The sequence below is a fragment of the Nannospalax galili genome, unplaced genomic scaffold, assembly GCF_000622305.1.
Source record: "Nannospalax galili isolate Female #2095 unplaced genomic scaffold, S.galili_v1.0 scaffold215, whole genome shotgun sequence".
Classification (NCBI taxonomy): domain Eukaryota; kingdom Metazoa; phylum Chordata; class Mammalia; order Rodentia; family Spalacidae; genus Nannospalax; species Nannospalax galili.
This window is the reverse complement of record NW_008338533.1, coordinates 5,579,850-5,604,762: the sequence shown is the minus strand read 5'-3', so window position 1 is coordinate 5,604,762 and position 24,913 is coordinate 5,579,850. Positions and strand designations below refer to the sequence as shown.

Sequence of the window (24,913 nt, the reverse complement as noted above, 5' to 3'; positions counted from 1 at the left end):
GAGAGAGAGAGAGAGAGAGAGAGAGAGAGAGAGAGAGAGAGAGACCGATGCCAGCTCCGTGGCTGGCATAGTACTGGATCACCATTCAGGAGTCCTGTGTTCTGCACCAGGCTCATGGGAAGCACATGAGTTAAACCTGTTTTCACCTCTTTCTGAGCCTCCTTGGTGGAAGCTGAGGTGGAGGCTTTGTCTGGCTGCCTATTGTTTTAAGGATATCGATTGTTAACACAAAGACCAGGCAGGAGATGGAAGGCACCGTCATTATCTGCAGCCACCTCATCAGTTGTTACAGCACTCACAGAGACACTAATGGATAAACAAGGTCGACAGGAACACTCGCAGCCAGTTTGCAACACCCCAAGGTGGCAGAGCTCCAGCCAGGCCCTTCTGTCCCTATATGGCAAATAAAATCCATTAGTATCGATGCTGGGGGTGGGCAAAGCATATTCTGAACTGAGAATGATGTCATGTTACTTTGCCCACAGTGTGGTGGTCAATAGGACATTTATGAGCAGCCTGGTCTTTACAGAGGTAACACACCAAAGAGGATCCAAGGCCACCTGCATTTGACCTTTGCAATTTCAATCTTTACAGTACCGGCAAACAGTGAGGAATCAGGTTTATGAATAAGTGGCCACGGCCACTGCCAACACTTAGTGACCACCAGATCACAACAGCGACGTTTTAATGCCATTCGTGTACCATCTAACTTAATCTATATGATCTTATCATCACTCTAAGGAGAACTGTTTCTTTTCTTTTTTAATAATATTGTTATTTATTATTTAATCTTCCCCACATTTACACCATGTATTTTGGCCATATCCATCCACTCCTACCCCCGTTTATTACTTTCTTAGTGATCCCCAACCCTACCACACTCCCGAATTCATGTCCTTCTATTTTGTTACAAATCACCCTCTGAGGCAAATTAGTGCACCCACATACACATGGGCATGGGGCCATCTATTGGGACATAGGCAACCCATCAGCAGCCATGTACCCAAAAGAGACTGACTCTTCTTCCCTCTGTAGCCATCAACTGCCCGTGGCTCCTCCACCCCTCACCCATTCGTGCTGGAAATTTTCCTGGCTTGATGCAGTTCATCTGCAGTTAACCACACAGATATGGAAACGGAAGCTTGCTAGAATCTAGCTTTCGCCTACCTTTGCCACACTTTGCAGTAGTAAAGTTAAGGTTCAGACACAGTCTACTGATCAGCGGTGTGACTAGTCCATCGCAATCTGCATGAGACATTCTCAGTTTTAGCACCAAAAGTCTCCCATTCTAAGCACCCCAAATCTCAGCCAAGTGGATGTTTGCTGTCCTAATTTCATTCCTGTTGCTACATGAAATACTCTGCCAAAAAAAGCCACTTAATTTCAACTGATGATTCCAGGGTACAGCCCATCATTGCGGGGAGCAGCTAGTCACATCATCACGTCCACAGTCAAGAGCAGGCAGGATGATGCTGGTGCTCACTACTCACTGTGCTCATCTGGATTACTCTGCGCTTCGACAGTTCAGGAATGGTGCCACCCACAGTGTACAGTCTTCCCACATCAGTTGCCCACAGTGTGGGATCTCCTCACATCAGTTACCCAAAGTGGGGTCTTCCCACATCAGTTACCCATAGTGTGGGGTCTTCCCACACCAATTAACTTAAGACAACTCCCCTCTCCCAGTCATGCCCACAGGTCAATCCAATGCAAACAATCCTTCATTGATACCATCTTTCTGGAAGGTTCTAGTTGTGTCAAGTTCATAGTTGTTTACTGAAAACTCATCAAAGCCCACTCAGGATCTTGCAGAACTGAACTAAAGACTGGCTGGAGAGTTAGAACTGGTTACCTACCTTTTGGTCTCTCTAAAGCCTGACTGTGTAAAGTGTGATGAGCCAGCAGCATCACCTGAGATCCTGCTGAAGAGTAGGGATCCCAGGCAGCATCTCAGCTCCCTGAATTGGATGGATCTGCAACTGAACACGATCTTCATGAGATCTGAGTGAACATCGAATCCTGAAAAGCCCAGTTCTAAAATTCCTTCTTGGGTCATGCCACTGTGGTTGTGAATCAGCTAGGGTCCAAAGTAAGAATAAGGGGTTATCATCTTTAAGGGACTTTCACTCAGAGATCTAGGGGCAGGTGGCCCATGTTGCCGTGTAAGCAGGCCCATCCTTCATGCTGTGAGAACATCCTGGGGATACAAGTACAGACTGTGAACTTAAGCTGACATAAGTTGAGGTCCTGACCATGCCACCTGCTGCCCGGATGATCTGGTCAAGCTAGGAGCTCCCAGGTCTTCAGGAGGTGCTCTGTAAGATGACTAAAATGACCCCTGTGTCCAGTTCTCAGTCCTGGCTGTCCTGTGGACACAACTGAAGGTTTTAAGGCACACTGCAGGTGTCTGACTCTGTGACCTCAGAGTGGGATTTGTATTGAACCTTTACAGAGGGTTTTAAGACTCCTGGTGACTCTTTATATACCCAGGATTTAGATGCTGGTAGCAACATACCAAAAACATAGCTACCGGCTGTCTCTAGCAAGGAGCAACATTGAGCCCACGCAAACCCATCTTCCCTGTGAGGCCCTGAGCAAGGTCATCACATCACCTGTCATTTCCAAGGACATTCACAAAGGAGGGCCAAACATTCCCCAAGGAAACAAGAGGCCCAAGCAGCCACATCTTGCTTTTCTCACTAGAATATTCTTACTTAATAGGGGGCCTAAAGGCCAACATTCCAGATCCCACATAACTTGTTTATATAAAAAAATTGTAAAGCAATCTGCCTTCAAATCTTTCTAATAAACCTTTGAACAGCTAAATCTTCCTCAGGATATGAATCCTAAGATGAACCATAGATTTTAAATTCCAGCTTGCTCTTCCGTGGGACAGCTAATTAAAGCCCCTGGTGAGGATTAGGGCCTTCCACATTGTTCTCCACAAGGGAAGCATGTCCCAGCAGTTAACAGAAGGGGAACGTGGGAGCTGTCAAAGGACTGTGTGAGCAGGTTCAAAGGGTGCTTGAAGAATGCTACCCACACCTGGAAGAATGCATTCCGTTTTTATATATTGTATTTATTATTTTATGTGTATGAGTGGTTTGCCTGCATATATGTAAGTGCACCCATGTCCTGCAGTACCTCAGATGTCAGAAGAGGATGCTGGATCCCCTGTGAATGGTTGTTTGCTGCCATTATGGGTGCTGGGAACTGAACCCAGCCCTCACCCAGTCTTCAGTGTTCTATCTACATCAGGGCCTTGACAGGGGAGAAATATAGGACTGCGCTGCTTGGATACTCAGGGACCCTTCTCTGTGGGCCTTTCCTCTCCTTCCAAGCCATCTGCAGTGTCCCTTTGTTATACAATAATGAGGGATCACCTGGCCTCTCAGGTACGTTTAAACCCTCACATAATCACATACTACAAGGGACTATTTGAGGAAGTGGCCAGAAGTAACCAAGTGTTTACCTCCTTCTGGGTGTACTCAGAAATCTCTGCTGGAATTTCTAAACTGTAGCTAACTTATTTCTAGGGTGCATTCCAAACTCCCCTCTTCAAGCCCACGTGACAATGTGCGCATCATGAAGCTTATATTCAAGTATCATTGAACTCACTGTCAGATAGACCCTGACCCACTATATAAAGGGGAGAACATGAGGCAGAGAGAAATCTACACATCTGTTCAAGGACACACTACTGGCACATGACAAGGAAGGTATGTGACCTGGCCAAAGTTACCCATTGTTCCTCCCCACACCTTGCCATTGTCTCTCATACTTTCCTCAAACTCCCACTGATGTCTGAGTTGTCTTTGCAGAAGCATCCCCCATTCCCCTGCCGCACACTGCTTCTATCAGCTATAAGATCACCTTGCAGGTCCTTGGCCTCTTGGCTCAGATGTCTTCTAGCCACAGGCAACTAAAGTCTAGAGGATGCATCTCCCAGGATGCCTTGCTGCTTGACCTCTGGCTAGGTCTACCAATAAGAGACCAAACAATAAGTTGGAGAGAGAGAGAAGGGAGAGGCCTGGGGATTCCTCTACTATTCTCTCATTCTAAGGCTAGGCCCCATGCTTTAAAAATTTTTTATTTTTATTTTACACATATGAGCGTATTGCCTGCATGTAAGGCCCCCTGTGTCGTGCAATGCCTGCAGAGATCAGAAGGTGGCGAGAGATCTCCTGGAGCTGGGGTTACACACGGTTGTTAGTCACCATGTGGGTGCTGGGAATTGAACCCAGGTTTTCTTCAAGAGAAATCAGTGCTCTTTACTACTGAGTCATCTTGCCTGCTCCCTTCCATTACCCGCCCTCCACGTCCACCATGACTCCAGCTCCTGTGAGAAGGCCCCAGGCTTTGCCCTTGAGGACTGTCTCCTGTCTCCTGTCTTTCCATTCACAACATCAGTTTCTTGGTACCATTCCCTCTCTGGGTTACCCTCACTCCCACAAGGAACTCCAACAATAAGTAGGTCATCCCCATTAAAGTCCTTATCATCATGGTCCCATTTCAGGTTTGACCTCAACAGATGAAGTACTTTTCCCAAATTTTACACATTTGTACATGGGTTGGTTGGATGAATGTTAGAAATTAAGAAAAAAAAACTGAACTGTCTACTTTCCATGTATGTCCAAGTGCTGGACATTTTCACATTCATTATATATTTCAGTTCTCAAAGTGGAATTGTGCCAAAGATAATTTCTTTTACAAAGAAAGAAAATATCAAAGATGTGAGGTGGCTCGTCCAATGACATGGAATCAGCAAGCAGAATGGTTAGATGGCAAAGTGGGTCATTTTCCCCTTTTATAGTCATGCTGTAGAGAGGAGGCTTAGAGGCCATCTTGGACGATCCTTAAGATGAGGCCTCTGCAATTATGAAAGGCCTTGTGGCATACATGGCTTGCTATGCTTTACAGGAAATGGACTAACTAGAGAGAGAGCTGAAACATGGGCCACAAAATTAGGTAAGTTACTCTCTGGCACTGCGGTGGAGACAGTCTGGGTCCCACCTGAGGCCAACTGTCACAGTCAGCTCAGCTTCTGTGACAAAGTGCTCCACCCTGGATGGCATAAACAACGTGGCTGTTCATGTGTTGGAGTTCTGGAGGCTGAACAGTCAATCATCAAGGTGCTGGTGTTAGCCTGCTTTGGTTTGGGGTTTTTTAACTGGCTTGCTTTCTATCACATGGGAGAACTAGTAAGCTATGTTGTCATTCTCTACCTCCTCCTCTTCCTCTTCCTCCTCCTCTTCCTCCTCTTCTTCCCCCTCCTCTTCCTCTTCCTCCTCCTCCTCTTCTTCCCCCTCTTCCTCTTCCTCCTCCTCCTCATCTTCTTCCTCCTCCTCTTCCTGCTCCTCCTCCTCTTTTCCCCCCTTCCTCTTCCTCCTCTTCCTCCTCCTCTTCCTCCTCCTCCTCCTGTTCTTCCTCCTCCTCTTCTTCCCCCTCTTCCTCTTCCTCCTCCTCTTCTTCCTCTTCCTCCTCTTCCTCCTCCTTCTTCTAAAGCCTTTCATCCCTTCACAGTGATTTCAGCCTCATAACCTTATCCATTCCCAAAGGCCCAAAGACCCCACCTTCTAATGTCATCATATTGGGGATTAGCGTAGCAACATATAAATTTGGGTGATTATGCCGAGTCATGTCCTTTATGCAGCATTGATTTGCTATTGATTTTTTATATCAAAGATAGTGGAACAAATAAAATTTTATGAATCATGTTCAGATCTATCTAATTAATTGTGATTCTACAAAATCAAATCACAGGCAGAGCTCCCACACTAGCCATTTCTCTTCATTTCTTCATTGTTAGTGGGAATATTTTTTCTGGCATCACTATTACAAATAACTTCCATTCATAAAGACAACCTGACAAAATCCTGCACTGTGCTGTAAAGAGCACTAAGCACTTCTCAGAAGAACTGAATTAGGAGTTTGAGCCTTGACCTTCACGAGCTGTGTGACCTTGAGAAAGACAAATCAATCATTCGAGGCTCAAATTCCACATCTAAAAATAAGAAAATTATATTTTGTTTCCCTCCTGAAATGAGTCATTTTGAGGATCAAAAAGCAGAAGGTTTTGAAAAACAGCAAATCACTACACAAGTGTGAGAGACCAGGTTTATTAAAGGACGCTCACATCGATTATGGTATTTTCATTTCCAGAGAAATCTGCATCAGCACTTCCCTTCCTCAGCAAAGTGCGTGAAATATGTGTGTGTGTGTGTGTGTGAGCGCACGTGTGTACATGTGTGCATGCATATGTGTGTGTGCATGCATATGTGTCTGTGTGTGCGCGCGCGTGTGTGTGTGAGCGCACGTATGTGCGTATGCTTATGTGTGCGTGTGTGTGCGTATGTGCCTGTGTGCATGAGTGTGTCTGTGTGTCTGTGTATGTGTGGTTCGGGAGGGATGGTTGAGTGAAAGTGGTGCAAAAGTCTTGTCAAAATAAACTCATTTTTCTTTGCTATCGAAATGATAACTTCAGAATCGATGGCTTTCCCAGCATCCTCAGCTGCTGGTTCACAGGCGCACGTCTGCACCCATCCCAGCCCCAGTGAGAAAATGCCCATTCACTGAAAGCTGACATCACGTGAAGTGAGTTGTGAAGTCTGATCTGACCACCTTTTATGGGACTTTAGTTATCCACCAGATACTTTTGTATATCAATCTTTTAAAAAATATTTTGTTGCCAGGCCTGGTGGCACACGCCTTTAATTCTAGCACTTGGGAGGCAGAGGCAGGCCGATCTCTGTGAGTTCAAGGCCAGCCTGGTCTACATAGCAAGTTCCAGGGCAGCTGGGGCTACAGGGAGACCCTGTCTCAAAAAAGACCAAAAAAAAACATTTGTTATTTTTATTTTATATGTGGGAGTGTATTGCTTGTATGTAAGTGCACCCATGTCGTGCAATGCCCACAGAGGTCAGAAGAGGGCGTCAGATCCTCTGGAACTGGTGTTAAGATGGTGGTTACCCACCATGTGGGCACTGGGAATCAAACCTGCGTCCTCTGCAAGAGCAGCCAGTGTTCTTAACCACTGATCCATCTCTCCAGCTCCTGTACATCAATCTTAATATTCGATAGAACTCTCACCTTCCCAGTAAAGTGTCCTATGACAAAGGAAACAAACAGCAACAGAAAAGATGGTGGAATTCTTTGTATTTAATTTATGGTCTAATGTCTAATTTATGGTCTAATGTCTATCTGTGGATAAAAATTAAAGAGATGGGTTCATTGGTTAAGTGCATATATTGCTCTTGCAAAAGACCAGAGTTCAATTCCCAGCCCTCAGATCAGGCAATTCCCAGCACCCAAGTCAGGTGGCTCACAATCACCTGGAACTCCATCTCCAAGGGATCCAACCCTATGCTTATGCTCTCCTGGGGCATCATCACACACATACACATAATTTAAAACAAATTTAAGAAATAAATAGTAAATAAATAAAAAGCACCTAATATTTGGGGAGCAGGAAGGACTGTTGGACTTGTCAACACAAGGTTTCTTAGGGAGCACTGGCCTCTGGGGATGATGACCTGGAGAAATGGCTCTCCTTCCTCTCTACCCCCAAACGCTTGCTTAGTCTAGAGCAGAGGGCTCAGACTCAACAACCTTCATCCGTTAAAGACCCTCAGCCCACTGGTCCCTCTGCACCTTACCCTCTTCATCTCTACCACATGCCATGCTTTGGAACCCCGGCAGCATTTCCTCTGAGCATCAATCCTGATGCTGCAGCTGATTTGCTCTCTGACCTTGGCCAGGTTCCTCTTCTTGGATTCTTGTCTTACAGAAATGTGATGTTGCAGGTGGGACACATGGAGGAAACTGGGAGGTGGATCAGGAGAAGGGGTTTACTGTGTCCCCCGCAATGCTCCACGTTGATCTGAGACTCTGCCCAGGGGAGGGTGTCACAGCAGCGTCTTCCCTGTTAAAATCTGTGCCAATCTGGAGTTCATATTCAATGAAGGCTGACTTCCAGCTGCTTCGTAACAATTTTAATGCTGTGACAGAGCAAAGCATCTTCCTATTTCCAACTCATGCAATTTGTTTCAGGCATGATCTCAGCCACTGTAAGCTTTGAAATTTCTAGCCACCTCGTAGGCTCTATTTTCCCTTAATGCCACCAATCATGTGTGAAATTCTTCTGCAAGACTAATCTTTGTGGGAAATGATATGTAATGGTTTCTTTACAGACAGATAGAAAGAAAGAGGGCATCGACCATGACCTTTGTTGTTTTTGACATCTTTTTCAGTGTAATACAAACAGAAACATCCCCGTCTCAAGGTCAAAGTAGAACTGGATTTCTGCTTATATAAGCATTGTGATTTCCCAAGCAGGAGGAGCCTTAAGAATTGTCTTTATGACTTGATTTTCAAGACCTATAATGTGTATAATAATTGCTCAACTTGGGAAAGAGTTGAGCTAAAAAATACATTAATATCTATCATATTAAGTCAGTACTTAAATGTAATATTTCAAATGATCCGAAAAGATTCAGAACTATTTAAAACTGTGGGTATGGAATAATATTGGTGTATCTACACAAGGTGCACACACACACACACACACACACCAGCACATCTTGTCTTATCAAGGGAGATCTCCGTCGAAGCAGCTGTGAGCACATCTTCGGAAGAGAAGCCAGAAACCACTAATTTAAATTTTTCATTTGTTTTTTGGAACAATTACACCACCCACAAAAGGATAACTTGGTAAGGCCTCATTGTCTCATGAATTTTGGAACTTATCCCTTAAATAAACTCATCTCATTTCCATATAATTATAGCAACTTAGGAGGGCCTATACGGGGGGGAAAAAAAAAGACAGGAAAAAATAGCTCAAAGTTTAAGGCCGTATTAAAGAATCTGTGTTACTGGCACATTGATCAAATGTGGAATCTGGCTTTGTAAAGTGAGAACTTCATATGAATTCAGAGAACAGTGTTCAGGGGAAAACATTATGGGTTTGAAGTTCCTTTCCAGGACCGTTCCTGAGAGCAGACACCTGTCACAGACCTGTCCATCCCTGGTCTGGTGTGTTGCACTGCCCAGCTCTGAGATCCATGTGTAATAAGGCAGGACAGTAAGGACCCCAAGGTGTAAGGAGAGGAATTTTGACACACAGCTTCCTTTCTAAATTATTCTCTGCCCTGTTGGTAGCACAGAATATAGAAATATCTCCCAGTGGACAGGCAGATTCTCTAGGCCATAACCCCGCACAATGGATAGCTTATACACACTGGAAACAGATGAATATCTCTATCACCCAGAAAAAGAGGGATTCTCCCCCCGTCCTCTGTTTTGTTTTGTTTTGTTTTCTGACCATTTCCCTCATTGTAGCCTTGCTTTGAAGGTGAAGCTTCGCATCCAATCACAACCCAAACTCTGAGGTGAGAACTTTAGTTCTGTACAACCCAAGGGAAAACAAGTCCTTCAAAGACTGCTTGTGTGTCCGTGACAAGAGGGAGATACGAGTTCCTTCAGCGTTTTCCTAGCTGTGTTGTATTAAAGCCCCCTTGATGAAGCATGCCTGTGTTATGACAGGCTCACCACTAAGTATTTTTTCTCCTTCCTGCAGTCATTTGAAAGGACACCGCTGATGCACAATTAACATCAAGCCGAACTTGAATGGTTCAGTCGCACTTTCTAAATTTTGCCTGCCCTTTTCTCTGGGTTTAATTAATATACTATTATTAGTAACATCCGCACTGGGTGCAAAGGTTTGTCTCTCGCTTGTTTTAGGTGCATCGTCCTTTCTTCTTTCAGAAGTATTCTCGTGGAGTGAGACCCAGCACTTTCAGGGTGCGGTTGGCTGTAGTCTCCATTTTGGATGGCTCAAGTCTCCACACAGATTTGGAGCTATACAGATTTTCCTATGTGCAGCCAGCCTCCTGTTTCCTCCCACCATGGCCATAAGCAAGATGTGTGTGGCACCTCCGTGGCCAACTGAGGGCAGTGTGTGTGGTTACAATGTTCGCTGTCAACGAGGCTGCCCCTCCAGCAAGCAAGCAAGCGTCAGGGCAGATTGTAAAGGGAGCTGTTCAGACATATGGTGCCCAGAGCTGGAGACTGTGCCTAGCTGCCAGCTTCTACTGGGCACTGGGGGACTGCAGGGATGTAGCAGGCAATCTGCCCTTCGTACCAGCACAGCCCTCAGCACCTCTGTGCCCTGGCAGCCCTGCCTGCTGTGCTGACAACCACCCACAGCCTCTCTTCCCGAGTCTGGGGAGAAGTCTCCCAGGTGCCTGGCTTTCAGTAGTGGATAAATTATTCATGGGCATTCATCCATGGCACATGTAATTTTTAACTTTGTAAAATATTTATGGGGGCAGGGAGGTTGGCTTCATGAGTCTTTACAATTTTCCTCTTGCTTTTACAGTAAAACCCAGTGACAGCTTTGCAGGCTCTGATTTCCCCTCTTCTTGTGAACCTTATATTTAACTACATAAAATGAATGCAAGATCGATAGAGTAAGTCAGAGAAGTATCCACAGCGGCTGAACAGCAAACTCTTAAATCACTAAAAGGCAAGTGCAGACAGACACTTATTGAAAACCCCATGCCAAAATCTCCATAGGACATAAGAGCGGAGCTTAAGTCATTAAGAGATCCAGTCATCCCCTAGGCATGAGAGAACACATGCAGGTAAGACCTGGTGTTAAGTACTCAGTCCACCCTTGTACTTGTACACACACACACACACACACACACACACGCACACACACACATGCACACGCACACGCACACACACACACACACGCACACGCACACGCACACGCACACACACACACGCACACGCCTCTCTCTGGCTGACATTTGACAGTGCAGCTACCCTGTCCCTCAGGAGGAAGGGGCTTAAGGAGAAGCAGGCAAGCTGAGCCAACCTCATCACACCAGGAGTCTTCAGCTGTATTTAAAGACAGGCAACACCTTGCAAATCAGGTGATGACTATGGGAGAGAACGAGCCGCATGCCTATCAGTCCACCACTTACCGCAGCACCACCATGCTCCTCCCTCTCCCTACTGGCACACAGATACAAGACTTCTGGCACTTCCACCCCACTGCCAAAATTACCAGAAAAGCCCAGGAACAGGAAGCCCTGCTTTCCCTTTGGTCCTGTTGTCCCTGACTGGATAAACCATTTGCAGTTCAAAAATGAAGGAAGTAACGAAGGGTCAACTAATTCACAAATTGGAAGGACCATTTTGAAAAACTGCCTGAAGTGGGTACAGTTTTAGGTCTATACACATGATGTGCATGTGTAGAAAGGTTGAGGATGCCCTGGCCATTCTCCTCAGTCTTTTCTGGCACTTGTGGCAGCTGATTTTGTTTTCAGTCAATTGGGTTCTTAGGGTTCTGGATGTCCAGGAGGGGCTGCACAGCACAACCTGAAAAATAACCCAGCATCCCCGGGCACACACCACTTCCTGCAGGAGGAGAATGATGATGGCAAGACAGAGCTGTGCTCATGACCCCAAGGGCAACTCTGCACTGGTCTTACGAAGAGGATAGTTTAAGTAGGACGTCACACTTCAATCCCTACTATTAAAAACTTGTATTACACAGTGAGACTAATTAGCCTGTGAATCACCCTGCATTACCAACAGCTGGACTAGTGTGTAGCGGTCGTCCACACGAGCCAGCCCAGTGCACACTTCTCTGATCATGCACACACTAGCCCAGCACACAGCCTCTGACCCAGACTTTGAGATGCTCCTGTTCTGGTGAGTCCTACTTCACAATCCCATAAGGAATTTTTGGAAAATCCTGAAATCAAAAACTACATTTACAGTATTTTTTCCACCCCTCTATCTTCTTACAGGTGCTGAAATTTTATGTTCCAAGGGCATATTATCTTCATGTTTTTCCATATCAAAAACACATACATGAGAAGCAGTTCAGTTCATCCTGGGTAAACAGGCGTGCCTCTGCCTGCCCTAGCTACCCCGGGATGACCAGGGCTGCTTAACTCTGGATTCTGCTTAAATCGGGCTATGAAATAGAGATCACTTCTTCCAAATACGTTTTGATCACTTTAAGGCTTCTTTTTAAAATATGACACAAATTATAGGGAAATCAAAAGTGCCGTCAAAACAACTAAAGACATTTGGCTTTTGCACCTCGCTGTCTTGCACACTTTCTCAAATGTTTCAAAGGCTCCAGAGAGCAAGACAAATACTATCCTGGCAACTGACAGTGCCCCCACCCACGGATCTAAACACCTCTTTGCCCCGAAAGAAGACTGATTACATCTTCAAAGCGAGCCCAGAATTCACCCATTGCATCCGCATCGTGCATTCACTTGCCCCCAGTCCCTTTCAGTCGCTCCCACAGACCTTTCAGTATCAGAGAGATGCTGTTCAGTGACGACGGCCGCTGGGACTCACAGAAGGAAAGCATAACTTCAGGGGGGAGGGAAGGCTGCTCCGGCTCAGTCCTCCGCTTCCTCCGAAGTGAGGGGAGAAGGGCTCTGCCTCCTTCCCCAGCTGTGAGCCGCCGTTCCGGTGCAAAGGTGCAGCTCAGCTCCCGGCCGCCTCGCGGTGCTCAGCCCCGAGCCCACGTCTGAGCCTGCACATGCTTTCTGCAAATGCAGGCGGCTCAGCGGAAGCCCTCTGCGAGCTTCCCACCGCAGCCCCAGACTAAACCGCACACACAGGGCAGCCCCGGAGACCTGGGGGGGGGCAGCCCCGGAGACCTGGGGGGGGGGCAGCCCCGGAGACCTGGGGGGGGGTAAAATAGCATGCGTTTGCGGCTAGCCCGCTCCTGGCCAGAAGGAGCACCGAGCTGGTACGCCTAGCACCTCAGCTACCCAGTGCTCACTCCACAGTGTTTTCCTTCTCTGCCTCTGAACTGGGGGAGAAACCAGGAGACGTCCGTGCGCCCGCAGCTCCCAGGGCATCCGTGGCGTGGGAACTTTGCCTCCGGTTCCTCCAAGTTGGCCCACGCCGAACCATCTCTGCACCTGGCCCAGGGAGCCAACTTCACGCCCACAGACCGAGGCAAAGTTTATCCGCCCCCACACTGATCTGTCTTCTCTTCCAACTCAGAGTCACGCACAGCGGACGACCAGCCCCAGCCGGAGCACAAAGGGCGGTGTTGACGCCGAACCAGCCCGGGGTGCCCGTCGCCCACCGGCCTCCTACGGTCCCGCAGCTTAAGGATGTTTCTAAGCGGTCGGCGGCTCCGTGGAGAGCCGCCGGGCACCCCCGGCACCGCATCGGGAAAGCAAACACTCACCGAAATACATTATGCTTCTCATTCATCCGCCCGCCGGAGCCCCACCTCGGCGTCTCCACCCTCCGCTCGCACCCAGGCCCGGCACGCCGAGCGGAGCCACGGTCGGTGCAGACGTCCCCGGCGTGGCGAGCAGCAGCGCCGCGCGTGCCTCCTCCCGGGCGGGCAGGTTCCTGCCTTCCCGCTACGGTCCCCCGCGGCTGGAGCGTGCGCCCCGGCCGTGCGCCGCGCTGCCCATCCTTCCCGTAACCCGACTCCTCCTCGCGATGTCCTTGCCGCGCCAGTGACATCAGGGCCTGGAGTACTACGAACGGACCCCCCCTCACCGCCCCACCGCACCCCACCCCCGGCTCGCAGCCGCCCCAAGAGGTGATCCGGTGATGGCCTGCCTGGACCAACCATGGCTCTGGGAAGCTCAGACCAGCCCCGAGAGCTGGGCGGGGGCGGGAAGAGGGGCGAGGAGGCTGGCTTAAAGGGAAGGGTCTCGCGCGCACCCCGAGCCACGCGGGGGAGATTCACCCCGGGTGCGGGAGGGGACCTGGCTCAGGCGAGCTCCGCCAGGAACGTGCGATTAGACACTCTTATCGCGCCCCTCTTGTGAATGCCATTGCCTGGGGAGGATGCTGTGCTCTGGCCTCCAAGCTGGAGGGCCAGAAGAGGTCAGGGGACCCTTGCTGGGGTAGCTGGTGAGGAGAGATCTGTCTTGAATGTTCCTTGAATTAGGTTGAAAGAGGAAAGATAAATGCAATCAAAGTCCCTCCCTATGTGATCTGTCAGGCACACTGGGGTGGAGAGGATCTTTGAGCCCAGAAAGGGAGAGAGGCGTTAGGTTGGAAACTGCAATCAAGATTAGGTCATAATTCAGGGCTCACTACCAATATTGAGCACACACACACTAAATTTGAGATAAACAGCCAAGAAAGGCTTAGCAAAGTCTCTGGCTCCTCCAATGGTGTAATGAATTATAGTGCTTATCGTACACAGAAAAGAATGTTAGAAAGAAATCCCTCAAAGCTGGTGATTAATTCGTAAATGCGTACCCTGGAAAACGAAACCACCACCAAGCTCTCTCGCCATAGTGGGACCTAGTTTACCCACTGGAGTCTGAACTTGAGGATTTCTCTAAAAGGGATGGAAGGGAGCCCCAGAGATATACAAAGAGGGAAGCAATTGTTTTTATTTATTTATTTTTTCTTGTAATCTGGGCTTTTCTAAACCATGCAAACTAATATTTCCATAATCTGATATTAAAATATTCAATGGTGTTTCCTTACATAACTCTGCATCTGTTCACAGGTCTCCTGTGCGTTGGATCTTGGGAGCAGAGAGGTGTCCAATAACAGCTTTTGGTGCAATCTAGTAAGAGCTGAACTCCGGTTTCCTCTGTGTGAGTAGAGTGCTTTCACACTGCAATTTAAGGAATTAGGTTGCCAGAGTCACAATTTCTTAAATGAATCTAGTGGTTTTCCTCCTTCCCCCATCCTTCCTCCTCCTCCTCTTCCTCCTCTCCCCCCCTCTGTCTCCCCCCACCCTTCCTCCTTCCCTTCTTCCTCCTCTTTCCTGTCATTTGTTTACTGTTTGAGATGTGATTTTGTTGTGTAGCCCAGGCTGGCCTTGAACTTATGACACCCCTGGCCTCAGCCTTCAGATTGTTGGAGTCACAGGCCTGCACTTCCATGTGCCACTAGCCTGTTGTAGAAATAGCATTCATTTAAAGTCATCTGGAGGAGGGACATTTAAATAGAAAACTCAGTATTTTACAACATTCTGAGATTAAAATAAAAACAATGTTACAGGCCAATATGGAAGAAAGCACTTAAGTGTTTTTCCTGTTGGACAAATGGAAAGCATCCAACATGCAGTTAAGGGCCCTTCCCTGGGGCGGAGGAGCCATCATCTGCCACAGAGCTTATTCAAGTCCATCAGGTGCCTCCCTGTCTGCTGGAGCTAGGGGGAGCTGCAGCTTAATGTTAGAGTTTTTGGTCCAATTGAGTTCCTGTAGTTGAAAGATGGAAGTTTGACCTGAGTTTAAAACGGATTTGAAGAGCCAAAAGACCAGCCTCCAATGTTAATGGCACCCGGGCACTGTCTAGCATTTTATACTTACTGGCACATCTACATATGGCATTTTTCTTAGTGAAAAGTTTAGACACAGAGACGTGGATATTATCTGTGTCACAAAGAACCAGAGTCTCAGAGATGTAAAGAACCTTTCCCAAAGATGAGGTTAGCAGAGAACTGCTGTCTTCCTGTTGATATGTGGCATTCCTGCAGCATCCTCCCACAGGTTTCCTCACTCAGTCCATTCCTAGTTCCTAGCGGCTCAGGTGAAGGTCTTCCCCTCTAAGTACACCAGTGGCTGTTACAAAACAAATGTACCTACATGACCTTGAACTGACAAGTTTGGTGGTAGACTATGCCAACCTCTGTCTGGGCTGTAAACCTGATTTGTCAAAGCAGGAGGTAGTCAACAAGATGTAGTTTCCTGGAGGCACCTCAGTCTTCAATCTGTACAATGGAATTCTGCCCATCCAAAAAAAGAGGGACATTCTCTTTATTTAAAACTGTCCAATAGCTCTCCTTCTAATAAGGGTTATCTGGACCATCAAAGCCCAAGACACAGACTTGCTTATATCTGTACAAAAACAAGGGACTTTTAATTGTCTGCTTTTCTGCTTTACATAAAACTGCTTACCTGTATATATTATATTCATTAAAGAAAATGCAGCCGTTTTCTTTGACTAATATCTGCCCAGTTTTTCATTTTATTCCCCACTTCTGTGAACTCAACTTTCATACATGCCACATAGGCGTGAGCTCATAGGTTACTTGTCTTCCTGTATCTGACATAGTTCATTCAATATAATCCACAGATTACCCATATTGGTATAAATGACAAATTTCCTTCTTTGTAAAGGCTAAGTATCATCCTGTTATATGTAAACACACACACACACACACACACACACACACACAATCTTTTTCCCCTGTTGGTAGACCCAGATTGAGTGCATGGCTGTAGTAATGGTACAGTAAGCAGTCAGCACAAATATTATCGTCTAAAAGAAACCATAGTTGCTGTTGGCTCCCCATAGGGTTGCAAATAATGTCAGCTTTGCCCGAGAGATACTTTCTTGTGTCACCTCTAGGGGTGACACTATTTCTAAGAAGCTCTAAAATCCTAGGTGTGTCTGAGGGGAAATCACGTCAGCTCCTCTGGGACCAATCAGAAAGAAACACACCGTTCCCTACTAAAACAAAAGATGCCCTCAAAGCAGTTACACATTTTAGGTTGAAGCACCGCAGGTAGGTAAGAATTCTCTCTGCCCTCCGACGCTGGGAGTTGTCAGCCTGAAGTCTACACCTCTCTCAAGCCCTCATCACAACTTCACCTGCGATCTAGTCCCTCTTCTGACAATATTAAGCTGCCTTCACCCTCTTCCTGGCATTTCTAACATTTTCTCTCCTTCTATTGCTTCATATCAATTATCATCTGACATCTCTTTATTTTGATTTATCCTTAATGCAGTGTAATTTCTGTGAGGTCAGGGTTTATCTTCTCCCCAGTGGTGCCTACCATTGGGGAAAAGACAATCTGTCACTTGATGTTACACAATAAATACTGTAAGGAATGAATCAGTGACTAAATGAATGAATGAAGGGACACACCGAGCACAGCTGTGCTGTGTGTAAAGCATCAGACTTTCTCTATGCCTGCAGTCAGTTCTTCAGGTTTGATGGTGTTTTCTGAAAAACATTTTCACAAATTGAATCTGTCCATGCTTAGCAGCAGCTGTTCTTGAATCCAATGCGATAGAGATGCCAGGTGGTACCTCAGGGCACAGTTCGTGAGCTCGTTTGTCCTTTCAAATTCTTATAGCTGCGAGGAACAGTCATTTAGCATTGCTAGCTTAGCCCAGTTGAGTCTCCTGTTGTCTTCCTCTGACCTCCAGTTGAGATGGCTTTATCTCCTGTCTATAACTGCAGCAATAAAATCTCATCCAATGTTGCTGACTCCGGGCTTGCGAATGGCCAATCTATGCCATTAGGTCCATAATTATCTTCTTTAAAAAGATATGGTCATGGGACTCTACTGCTCAGCCTGCTTCCCCTTTGCCCTGTTTCATCAGTCATGGTAGATAAGGCCTTTCCTAACCAGGTCCATGCTCACTGTCGGGGATCCTGCCCCAACACAGGAGCCCGGGAAAGGGAAGTGCGCTGTCCGCCTGTTACCTACAGCCTCCCCAGGAGATAATCAGATGCAACAGGGAGCCAGTCAAGCAGGAACTCATTTATTACAGGTGTTACAGGGCTTATGAAGGCAAAAACCACAAAGGAAAATGCCCTCCCCAACCAAGTGTCCAATCATATTAAAGGTCAATTTGAGCGTGCAGTCTCCTCTCCATAGCACAGCATAGCGTTCGCGAGGTGATCACGCTGCCAAGATGCAAGGAAATGGCAGGAGCCAATCAGCAATTCTTCAAAACAAGTCTGGCCATGTTCTGGCCGGTTCCTCTAGGCGCCAAACGAGTCTGATCATGCCCAGGCCGTTTCCTCTAGGCGCCATCCTGACTTGCCCCTGGCCTCAGGCCCCTGCAACTCACTTCTACATTTGTAAATGGTTACACTTCACTTCCGCAGTCCAACTCTAATGACGTGCACAGTCCCCTTAAAGACAATGCTCTCTTGCTTGCCGTTTCTGTTGGGTCCGTTCCTGGTCAGTCTTTGGGTCCTTGTGCTAGCATTCTGTCTCCTGATGCGAACACGTTCCTGTCTATGAGACCAGATGAGAAGCTGCTTGGAGCTTCTCCATATCACACTGTACTGTGGTTCTGACCCCACTGCTGGAGCACTGAGAAGGAATTGACCCTGTCAGTCATCCTCATGAAAGACGAGATTCTTCTATGTCACCACGATTGGACACAAATTATTCATCTATGGAATGAATTATCTATTAATTGATATTTTAGTGCACTCCATATCTTCTCAATGCCTATTAAGGCCAGGTACTGTTCTGTGGGGTGGATAAAGAGATCTGCATAAAGGTAAAGAGGTCGTGTCTATTGAGAACCAAAATACAAGGCCCTAGACAGAGCCAGGTGGGGCCTGAGTGCTAACCAGGCATTGAGGTCAAATATGTCACATGGGTCAAGTTTAGTAGGACTTTGCAATCATGATTTAGATGATGCGATGACTAGTCTTGGTTGTCAACTTGATACATCTGGGACAAAGGAACCTCAATTGAAGCATTTCTTTCATCGGAGTAGCCTGTGGTCATGTCTCTGAGGCATTTTCTTGAGTTGGAATTGATGTAGGAGGGCCCATCCTTACTGTGGGTGGCAACATCCTCAGGCAGATAAGAAACGTAGCTGAAGGTAAGCCAGGGGAGCGGTCCAGTCAGCAGCATTCCTCCAGGGTGGCTGCTTCAAGCTTCTGCCTTGAGTTCTTTCCTTGGTTTCTCTCAATGATGTGCTGTCACCTGTAAAAGGAAACAAAGCCTTTCCTCCCCAAGACATAGTGTTTCTCACAGCATCAGAAAGCAGACCAGAAGAGACGGTATGTGCTCAATGTAATATCATTGTACACGCCCTTGAGTTCACTGTGACCTGGGGACTAGACTAGGGGATAGGGCCAGGCCAGATCACATGAGCACTTAAGAGGTCTGAGTGAGAGAGTAGAAGAGGGGTGGCTTGGATCAGTGTAAGGGGTGAGAGAAAGGTGCTCGTAGAATATGCAGATGTCCAAATGGGTCAGGATTCCCTAATGGAATATCAGGCAATGGATGAAAGAGAAGATCGTGCAATGGAGGGCTGGGCGACTGAAAAGATGGTATTTGCTCTAACAGATTCAAAGAAGCCTGGGGACATTTGCGTGGGAGGATATTTGGAGGTGGTCAGTGAGGTGCATATAGACTTTGAGGTTCCTACTCTCTGAGTGCATCGTTCTGATCGGTTTGGCCACATGGATCCAGAGTTCTGAGGAGATGTGTGACCTTCATTTCTACTTGGAAGTCGTCATTTTCCTCATTTTGTAGATGGCAATAAAGTTTATCTAGTCATATGATTCCATCAAGGGAAAATGGGAGGAAAAGAGGAGAGTCAGCTCTGAGCGCTAGACCCCTAAAAGAGCCTGAGAACATGTTGTGGGCGTTTGATGACTGCCTATTTGTTAAACATATAATAACTCCGGGAATGAATAATCCTTGGCATGGATGACATGTGATGGGAGGCTATTTATTTTCAGGCCGAGTGTGCCTCTAATATACCATCACCCAATGTCAAAACAGTTTGAAAAGTGGGGAAATAATTTGTCTATATGAGAACAATTGCTGACTTCAATTAATCTCTGTAGAGTTTTAATCAGAAGAGTTTAGATTGTGTAGACAGTGTTACAAACTCATAAATCATTTTATTCTCAGATTCTCTCTTGACATGCCTATGGAAATTAAATGTTTGGGGCCTTAATCTTACAAATTGATCACCTATAAAAAAAAAGATGTGCTGGCATTGTGATAAGAATAAAAATCTGATAAATAGCATATTTCCCAATTACACCTTTACATGTGTTCTTGTCCCTCCAGATAGCCAGTTAATAGGAAATTCTTTACGTTTAAATTACTGACATTGGGAGCCTTCCTAAAATTCTTACCTTGGAAGTTTGTTCTGTGGTAGGAATGTTTGATTCATCCACACAGTAGTTATGAGGTATCCACGCACCAAGGGCTATTCCAGATGCCGAAGTTTCATGAGTCAAATGAATCTCTACGTACACAGCTCTTAGTTTCCAGCTTCCTACATTTCAAGGCATCTGGTAGGAGACACCTCCATCTCTGACACAGGACAGGACCTAAAACATTCCCTGTTCCTTCATTCACTGGCCACAATTTATTACCTCTCTCCCAGTATCATGGCCATAGAGCAGAGAAATTTCTACCTTATTCATGGAATGAATCAAAACCATAAGTGGAATGCTGGAAGTATGTTCCTAGAGCGAGCCTTTGACATATAGATTAGGCTGTTTCATGATGCTACTGATAGACAAGGCCTGCTTGCCTAGTATGTGATGTTACTGACGGCACCACATGCTAGAGATATGCTTTTCTCCTTACATATACTTGCATGCCTATGATGAATTTTAATTTTAGAACGAGGCACAGCGAAGTTGAGTAGAGCGATTATAGCAGTATGCTTGTATTAGTCTGTTTTCTATTTCCAATAACATAATACCAAAGGCTGAATGACTTACAGAGAATAGGCTTGGCATATTGCTTAGCGTGACCAAGGCTCTGGGCTTAAGACCAGGAAAAATAGAAGAAGGAAAAAGAGAGAGGGAGAAAGAGAAACAGAAAGAGACAGGGGTTAAAGGAAGGAGAAGGAAGGAAGGAAATAGGTTTAATTGATTCATGAATCTGGAGGCCAAAGATCAAGAGATGTTCATCTGTCATCTGTCCATGATCTTCTTGGGTGAAAGGATGCCATCGTACAGTGTGTATGTGTGCATGCATGCATGAGTGCATGTGTGATCTCATTTCTGTGCTTAAAAAGCTATGAGGATTCAACCATAGGAGCTCCACCTTAATGCCCGTACCTAATCCTGATTGCTTCCAAAGACCATACCGTTAGACATCGTATTTGGATTAAGTTCCCATGGTCTAATGGAATGACAGTGAGGACGACATCTCAGCACATGAAGCACTGGGCAGACAAACTCTGATCATGCCCAAACCATAGCAATGCTGTAAACGTCCTCCCTCTATCCAGATCCAGTCAGAAAAGCACAATAGTAACAGCGTGCACTTTGGGGGTGTTACTATGTGACGTTTACAGGAACACAAGCAGAGTGGCTCCGTGACAATTGGTTTGAAAACTATGATACGTACTAAGTGATGGACGGGAAGGTAGCAGACACAGCGTGGGCACACTGGGAAAAAGGATGAGTCTCCTCCCAGTGGGGATGGAACAGATTCTCACAAGCTTCTCTCAAGCTGTACAGATGGCATAAACTTAAAACTTGTAAACTTGAATACTGTTTCTTGAATTTTCCACTTCAAATTTGGATGGTGGGAAAGTGAAGCCTCAGAAGGTGAAATGGTGGACAAGAGGGTCATTAACCACCTTTTGTCACTGTGACTGAATAGCTGAAGGACACAAGTTAAGGGAGAAAAGATTTGCTCATGGTTTCAGGGTATTTCAGTCCATCATGTGGGGCGGCACGGGGGAGCAGGAGCAGGTGTCTCTGGTGTTAGGAGCCCTTGGCAGAGTAGATGTTAATCATTTGGCTGACCAGGAAGTAGAGAACAGAACAGACCCAGAAGAAAAGCTGAGCCACTGCCCTCAAAGGCCATACCACATACCACAGTGACCCTCCAGATAGCCAAGGCTCACACCCTCCTAAAGAGCTCCACCAGGTGGGCACCGGGTGTTAAAACACCTTCTGTGGAGGGCGTGTCACATTCAAACCCTAACAAGGGGAAGGACTATATTTGCCTCCTTGAATGCCCCCATCAAATACCCCCCTTATCTTTTAAGTACTTTTTCAATTGAAGTTTTGTGTATTTCATACAGAACATCTTAGTCATCTTTATACCCCCTTCCCCACTGGCACCTTCCCAGAGCCTCCCCCCAACTGGATTTCATGCATTCTGTCATTCATGTTAAGGCCTATCAAGTTAGTGTCCCCAGAAGTCACTCAATGACACTTCATCCACTGGGGTCTAGTCAGCATATCTAGAGTCCCCACCTTTAAGATCAGCCCTTCCTCACCCAGCAGTAATCAGCTGCCAATAGTTCTCTGACTAAGATTGGGACCTGCTGCCCATTTCCACAGTTCTGTGCTGGGTTTTTGTCAGCTTAAACTTGAGTGGGTCCTGTGCATGCTGACACCATTGCTGTAGGTTCATATGACCAAGGTCACAAGGACTCTGTTTCCATATGGTCATGCTCCTCCTCCCTGACTCTTCCACAATGGTCCCTGAGCCCCGGGTTGGTGGAGTTTAATATGAGTCCTGTCCAAGGACCCACCCTCTGCAGACTCTCATTCTCTACGCTTTGACCATTTGTGGCCTTTTGTGTTCATGGCCCTCTGCCGCATGAGGAATTTTGTTGATGAGCATTGAGAGATGTGTTAGTGTTCTATTACTCGTTCCACTACGGTCTGTGAGCCTTAGGTGTAGAGGATGAACTGTAGATGTGTCACTCAGGGTTGGGTAAGTCACAGACAGTCTCTGTGTGTGAACAGTTGTGGAATTCTGTACTAATCTATGTCACAAAAGAAGCTTCTTTGATGAATGGTGATTGGGTGTCTGTAAATATAAGGGTCCATATTTTGCACATAGTAAGAGATTACATTTTTCTAGGGATGTGACAGCCTTTGGGTTTTCTCTAAGATCTATGACCTCTCCAGCCATGTGTATTTGGTTAGGTTTACAGTACCACACATGAGTTTCCTCCCACTGAGTAGACTTTAGGTCCAGTTGGGCAGCTGTTGATTATCCTCCAGATAAAAGTGCCACTACTGCACCAATATAGGTTGCTGTCCTGGTCACTGTTGTCGTCATTAGGCCTTAAAGCTGGGGTTGGGCCATCTATTGATGTTCTCCCTTTGTCGCCTGCATAGTGCTCTCCAAATCTATGCAAGCTAGTCTGCAGAGGAGGTGACTTGTTGCTCCAAATCCTGTGTCCAAAGTATGTCCTGTCATCAGCATTGGGGTCTTACCTTCAAGTTCTGGGAGGCAATCAAGGACTGTGGCAATAGCCTGTGTAATTTTGGGAGTCTGTTGGACCACCCTGGCCAACAACTTAAAGGAAGGTATCTCCTGTCTGGCACTGTTTCTTGTTATATAGCCTTCAGCTGTGCTCATGGACTCATGTATGGATATTGTATGTGCAGTTTTTCAGTAGTTTTTTGTCCTAATCTGAGTCCCTCTGTTTTTTGTACTAACTAGGCATTATTTATCTCTCTTCTCTGTCTTCCTGTCTAACTGTCTTTCCATGCCCTCCCCAATTAAAATAGCCCCATTTTTTCCATTTCTCCCTTGATAATTCCTGGCTCCTGTGGTAGCCCCCCGTTGAGCTCCTTCTTCCTCCTATCCTTATAGTTCCTTTTAGAATCTCCCCTTCTCCCATTTAAATGCCTCTATTTTAATAATTTCTCCTTTACTAACACCTGTCTCCTACTGTTCTTGTCTCTCAGGTTCCCAAATGCTGGCAAGGATTTGGGAAAGGGGAACGCTCATTCCCTGCTGGTGGGACTGCAGACTCCTGCAACCCCTATGGAAAGCAGTGTGAAGAACTCTAAAAAAACTAAAAATGATTCTACTATATGATCTGATTATACCGCTTCCTGGTATATATGCCAAAGGACTCATCCTACTGCAGAGATATGTGTACATCCATGCTTTGTTGTTGCTCTTTCCATAATATCTAAGGGATAGAAGCAACATAAGTGTCCCTTAACTGATTAGTGGATAATGAAAATGTGACTCAGTTACACAGTGGAGTTCTACTCAACAGTAAAGAAAGACTAAATCATGAAATTTGCAGGTAAATGAATGGAACTAGAAACTGTTATGCTAAGAGAGGTAATACAGACTCAGAAAATTAAATAACATATGTTATCCTTCATTTGTGGATCCTAGCACCAAATCTTTATATGTGGGTATATGTATTGTGATGGAACTGCAGGAGCCAGGAAAATAGAAAGGAACCAGGGAGATAAAGGGAAGAAAGAAGGAACCTGAGAGAGAACAGTGTGAGTTAGGTACCTTTTTTTTTTTAAAGACACTCTACAGTCTCCAGTTCTGTTTACTAAGATGTCTCTGAATGCATATTTTTGACAGATATGAGGATCCTTTGTATGACTTTACTGCAGTGTCCATCAGTGAATTATATAGAGTCCCCAGTAGAATGAAGGTTCTTTAGAATGGAGGAAAATGTTAGACTTATGTTAGTTCTTAACACAGGCCAGAGCGCACAGAAATGGACCCCGAGGGCATAGCATTTTGGGATAGTGACTGAGCAGGCCAAGAACACCAGACCCCCACCTCTGAATTAGGAAGCATCTCCCGGTGTGGTAGAAGACAACGGCCTGAGAGAAGAGTTTTCAAGTACAGTTTGAGGACAGATACGGAAGTCCTAGAGCCGTAAGGAAAGGCCCACAAGAAATCTGAGGTTTGAATCCAATCAAACAAGAGACAGACTAGACATTTTGTGAGGGAAGCAAATTAAAAGGCCAATGTGGGAATTCTTACTCCTGGTTTTATTTGGATTGACAGTTCTGATCTTCCTACAGTAAGAGCTCTTCCACACCCCCTTTATGGACGTTCTCAACTGCTCTTTGTCTCTCTCTCTCTCTTCTCTCCTCTGTCTCTGTCTGTCTCTGTCTCTCTCTCTCTCTCTGTCTCTCTGTCTCTCTCTCTCTCTCTCTCTCTCTCTCTCTCTCTCTCTCTCTCCTCTCTACACCTACTCCTAAGCCCTTTAGAAAGCTGTATGTCTTTACCTAGCCTTCATGTGATGGACACTGGCCCTTCTTCCCACTTGTGCAGATAGTGTCTCTCAAGAATAAGCAGGCTCTGTGCCTTGAGTCTGACAGCCCTGGGCCACCTAGTTTTGCACCCCATTCCCAGGAATCAGATTATTATAGCTCTCGTCATCACTGGCAGCAAGTCTGTAGTTGGTTTTCACT

General features: G+C 46.2%; 1 protein-coding gene across 4 annotated transcripts in view; it reads right to left on the bottom strand.

Moving 5' to 3' along the window:
- Znf385d (zinc finger protein 385D) overlaps window positions 1-24,913 on the bottom strand; it is a 997,469-nt gene that overhangs the window by 338,529 nt on the left and 634,027 nt on the right. The window contains exon 1 of one of the 4 annotated variants that reach the window (XM_008833159.1): window positions 13,235-13,572. The exons of 2 other annotated variants lie outside the window; for them this stretch is intronic. In XM_008833159.1, the coding sequence (XP_008831381.1) occupies window positions 13,235-13,256 (22 nt within the window). In that variant the 5' untranslated portion in view covers window positions 13,257-13,572. Of the gene's footprint in view, window positions 1-12,333; window positions 12,636-13,234; window positions 13,573-24,913 lie in introns of those variants that run through there. One more of the 4 variants, XM_008833157.2, reaches the window with a different exon arrangement.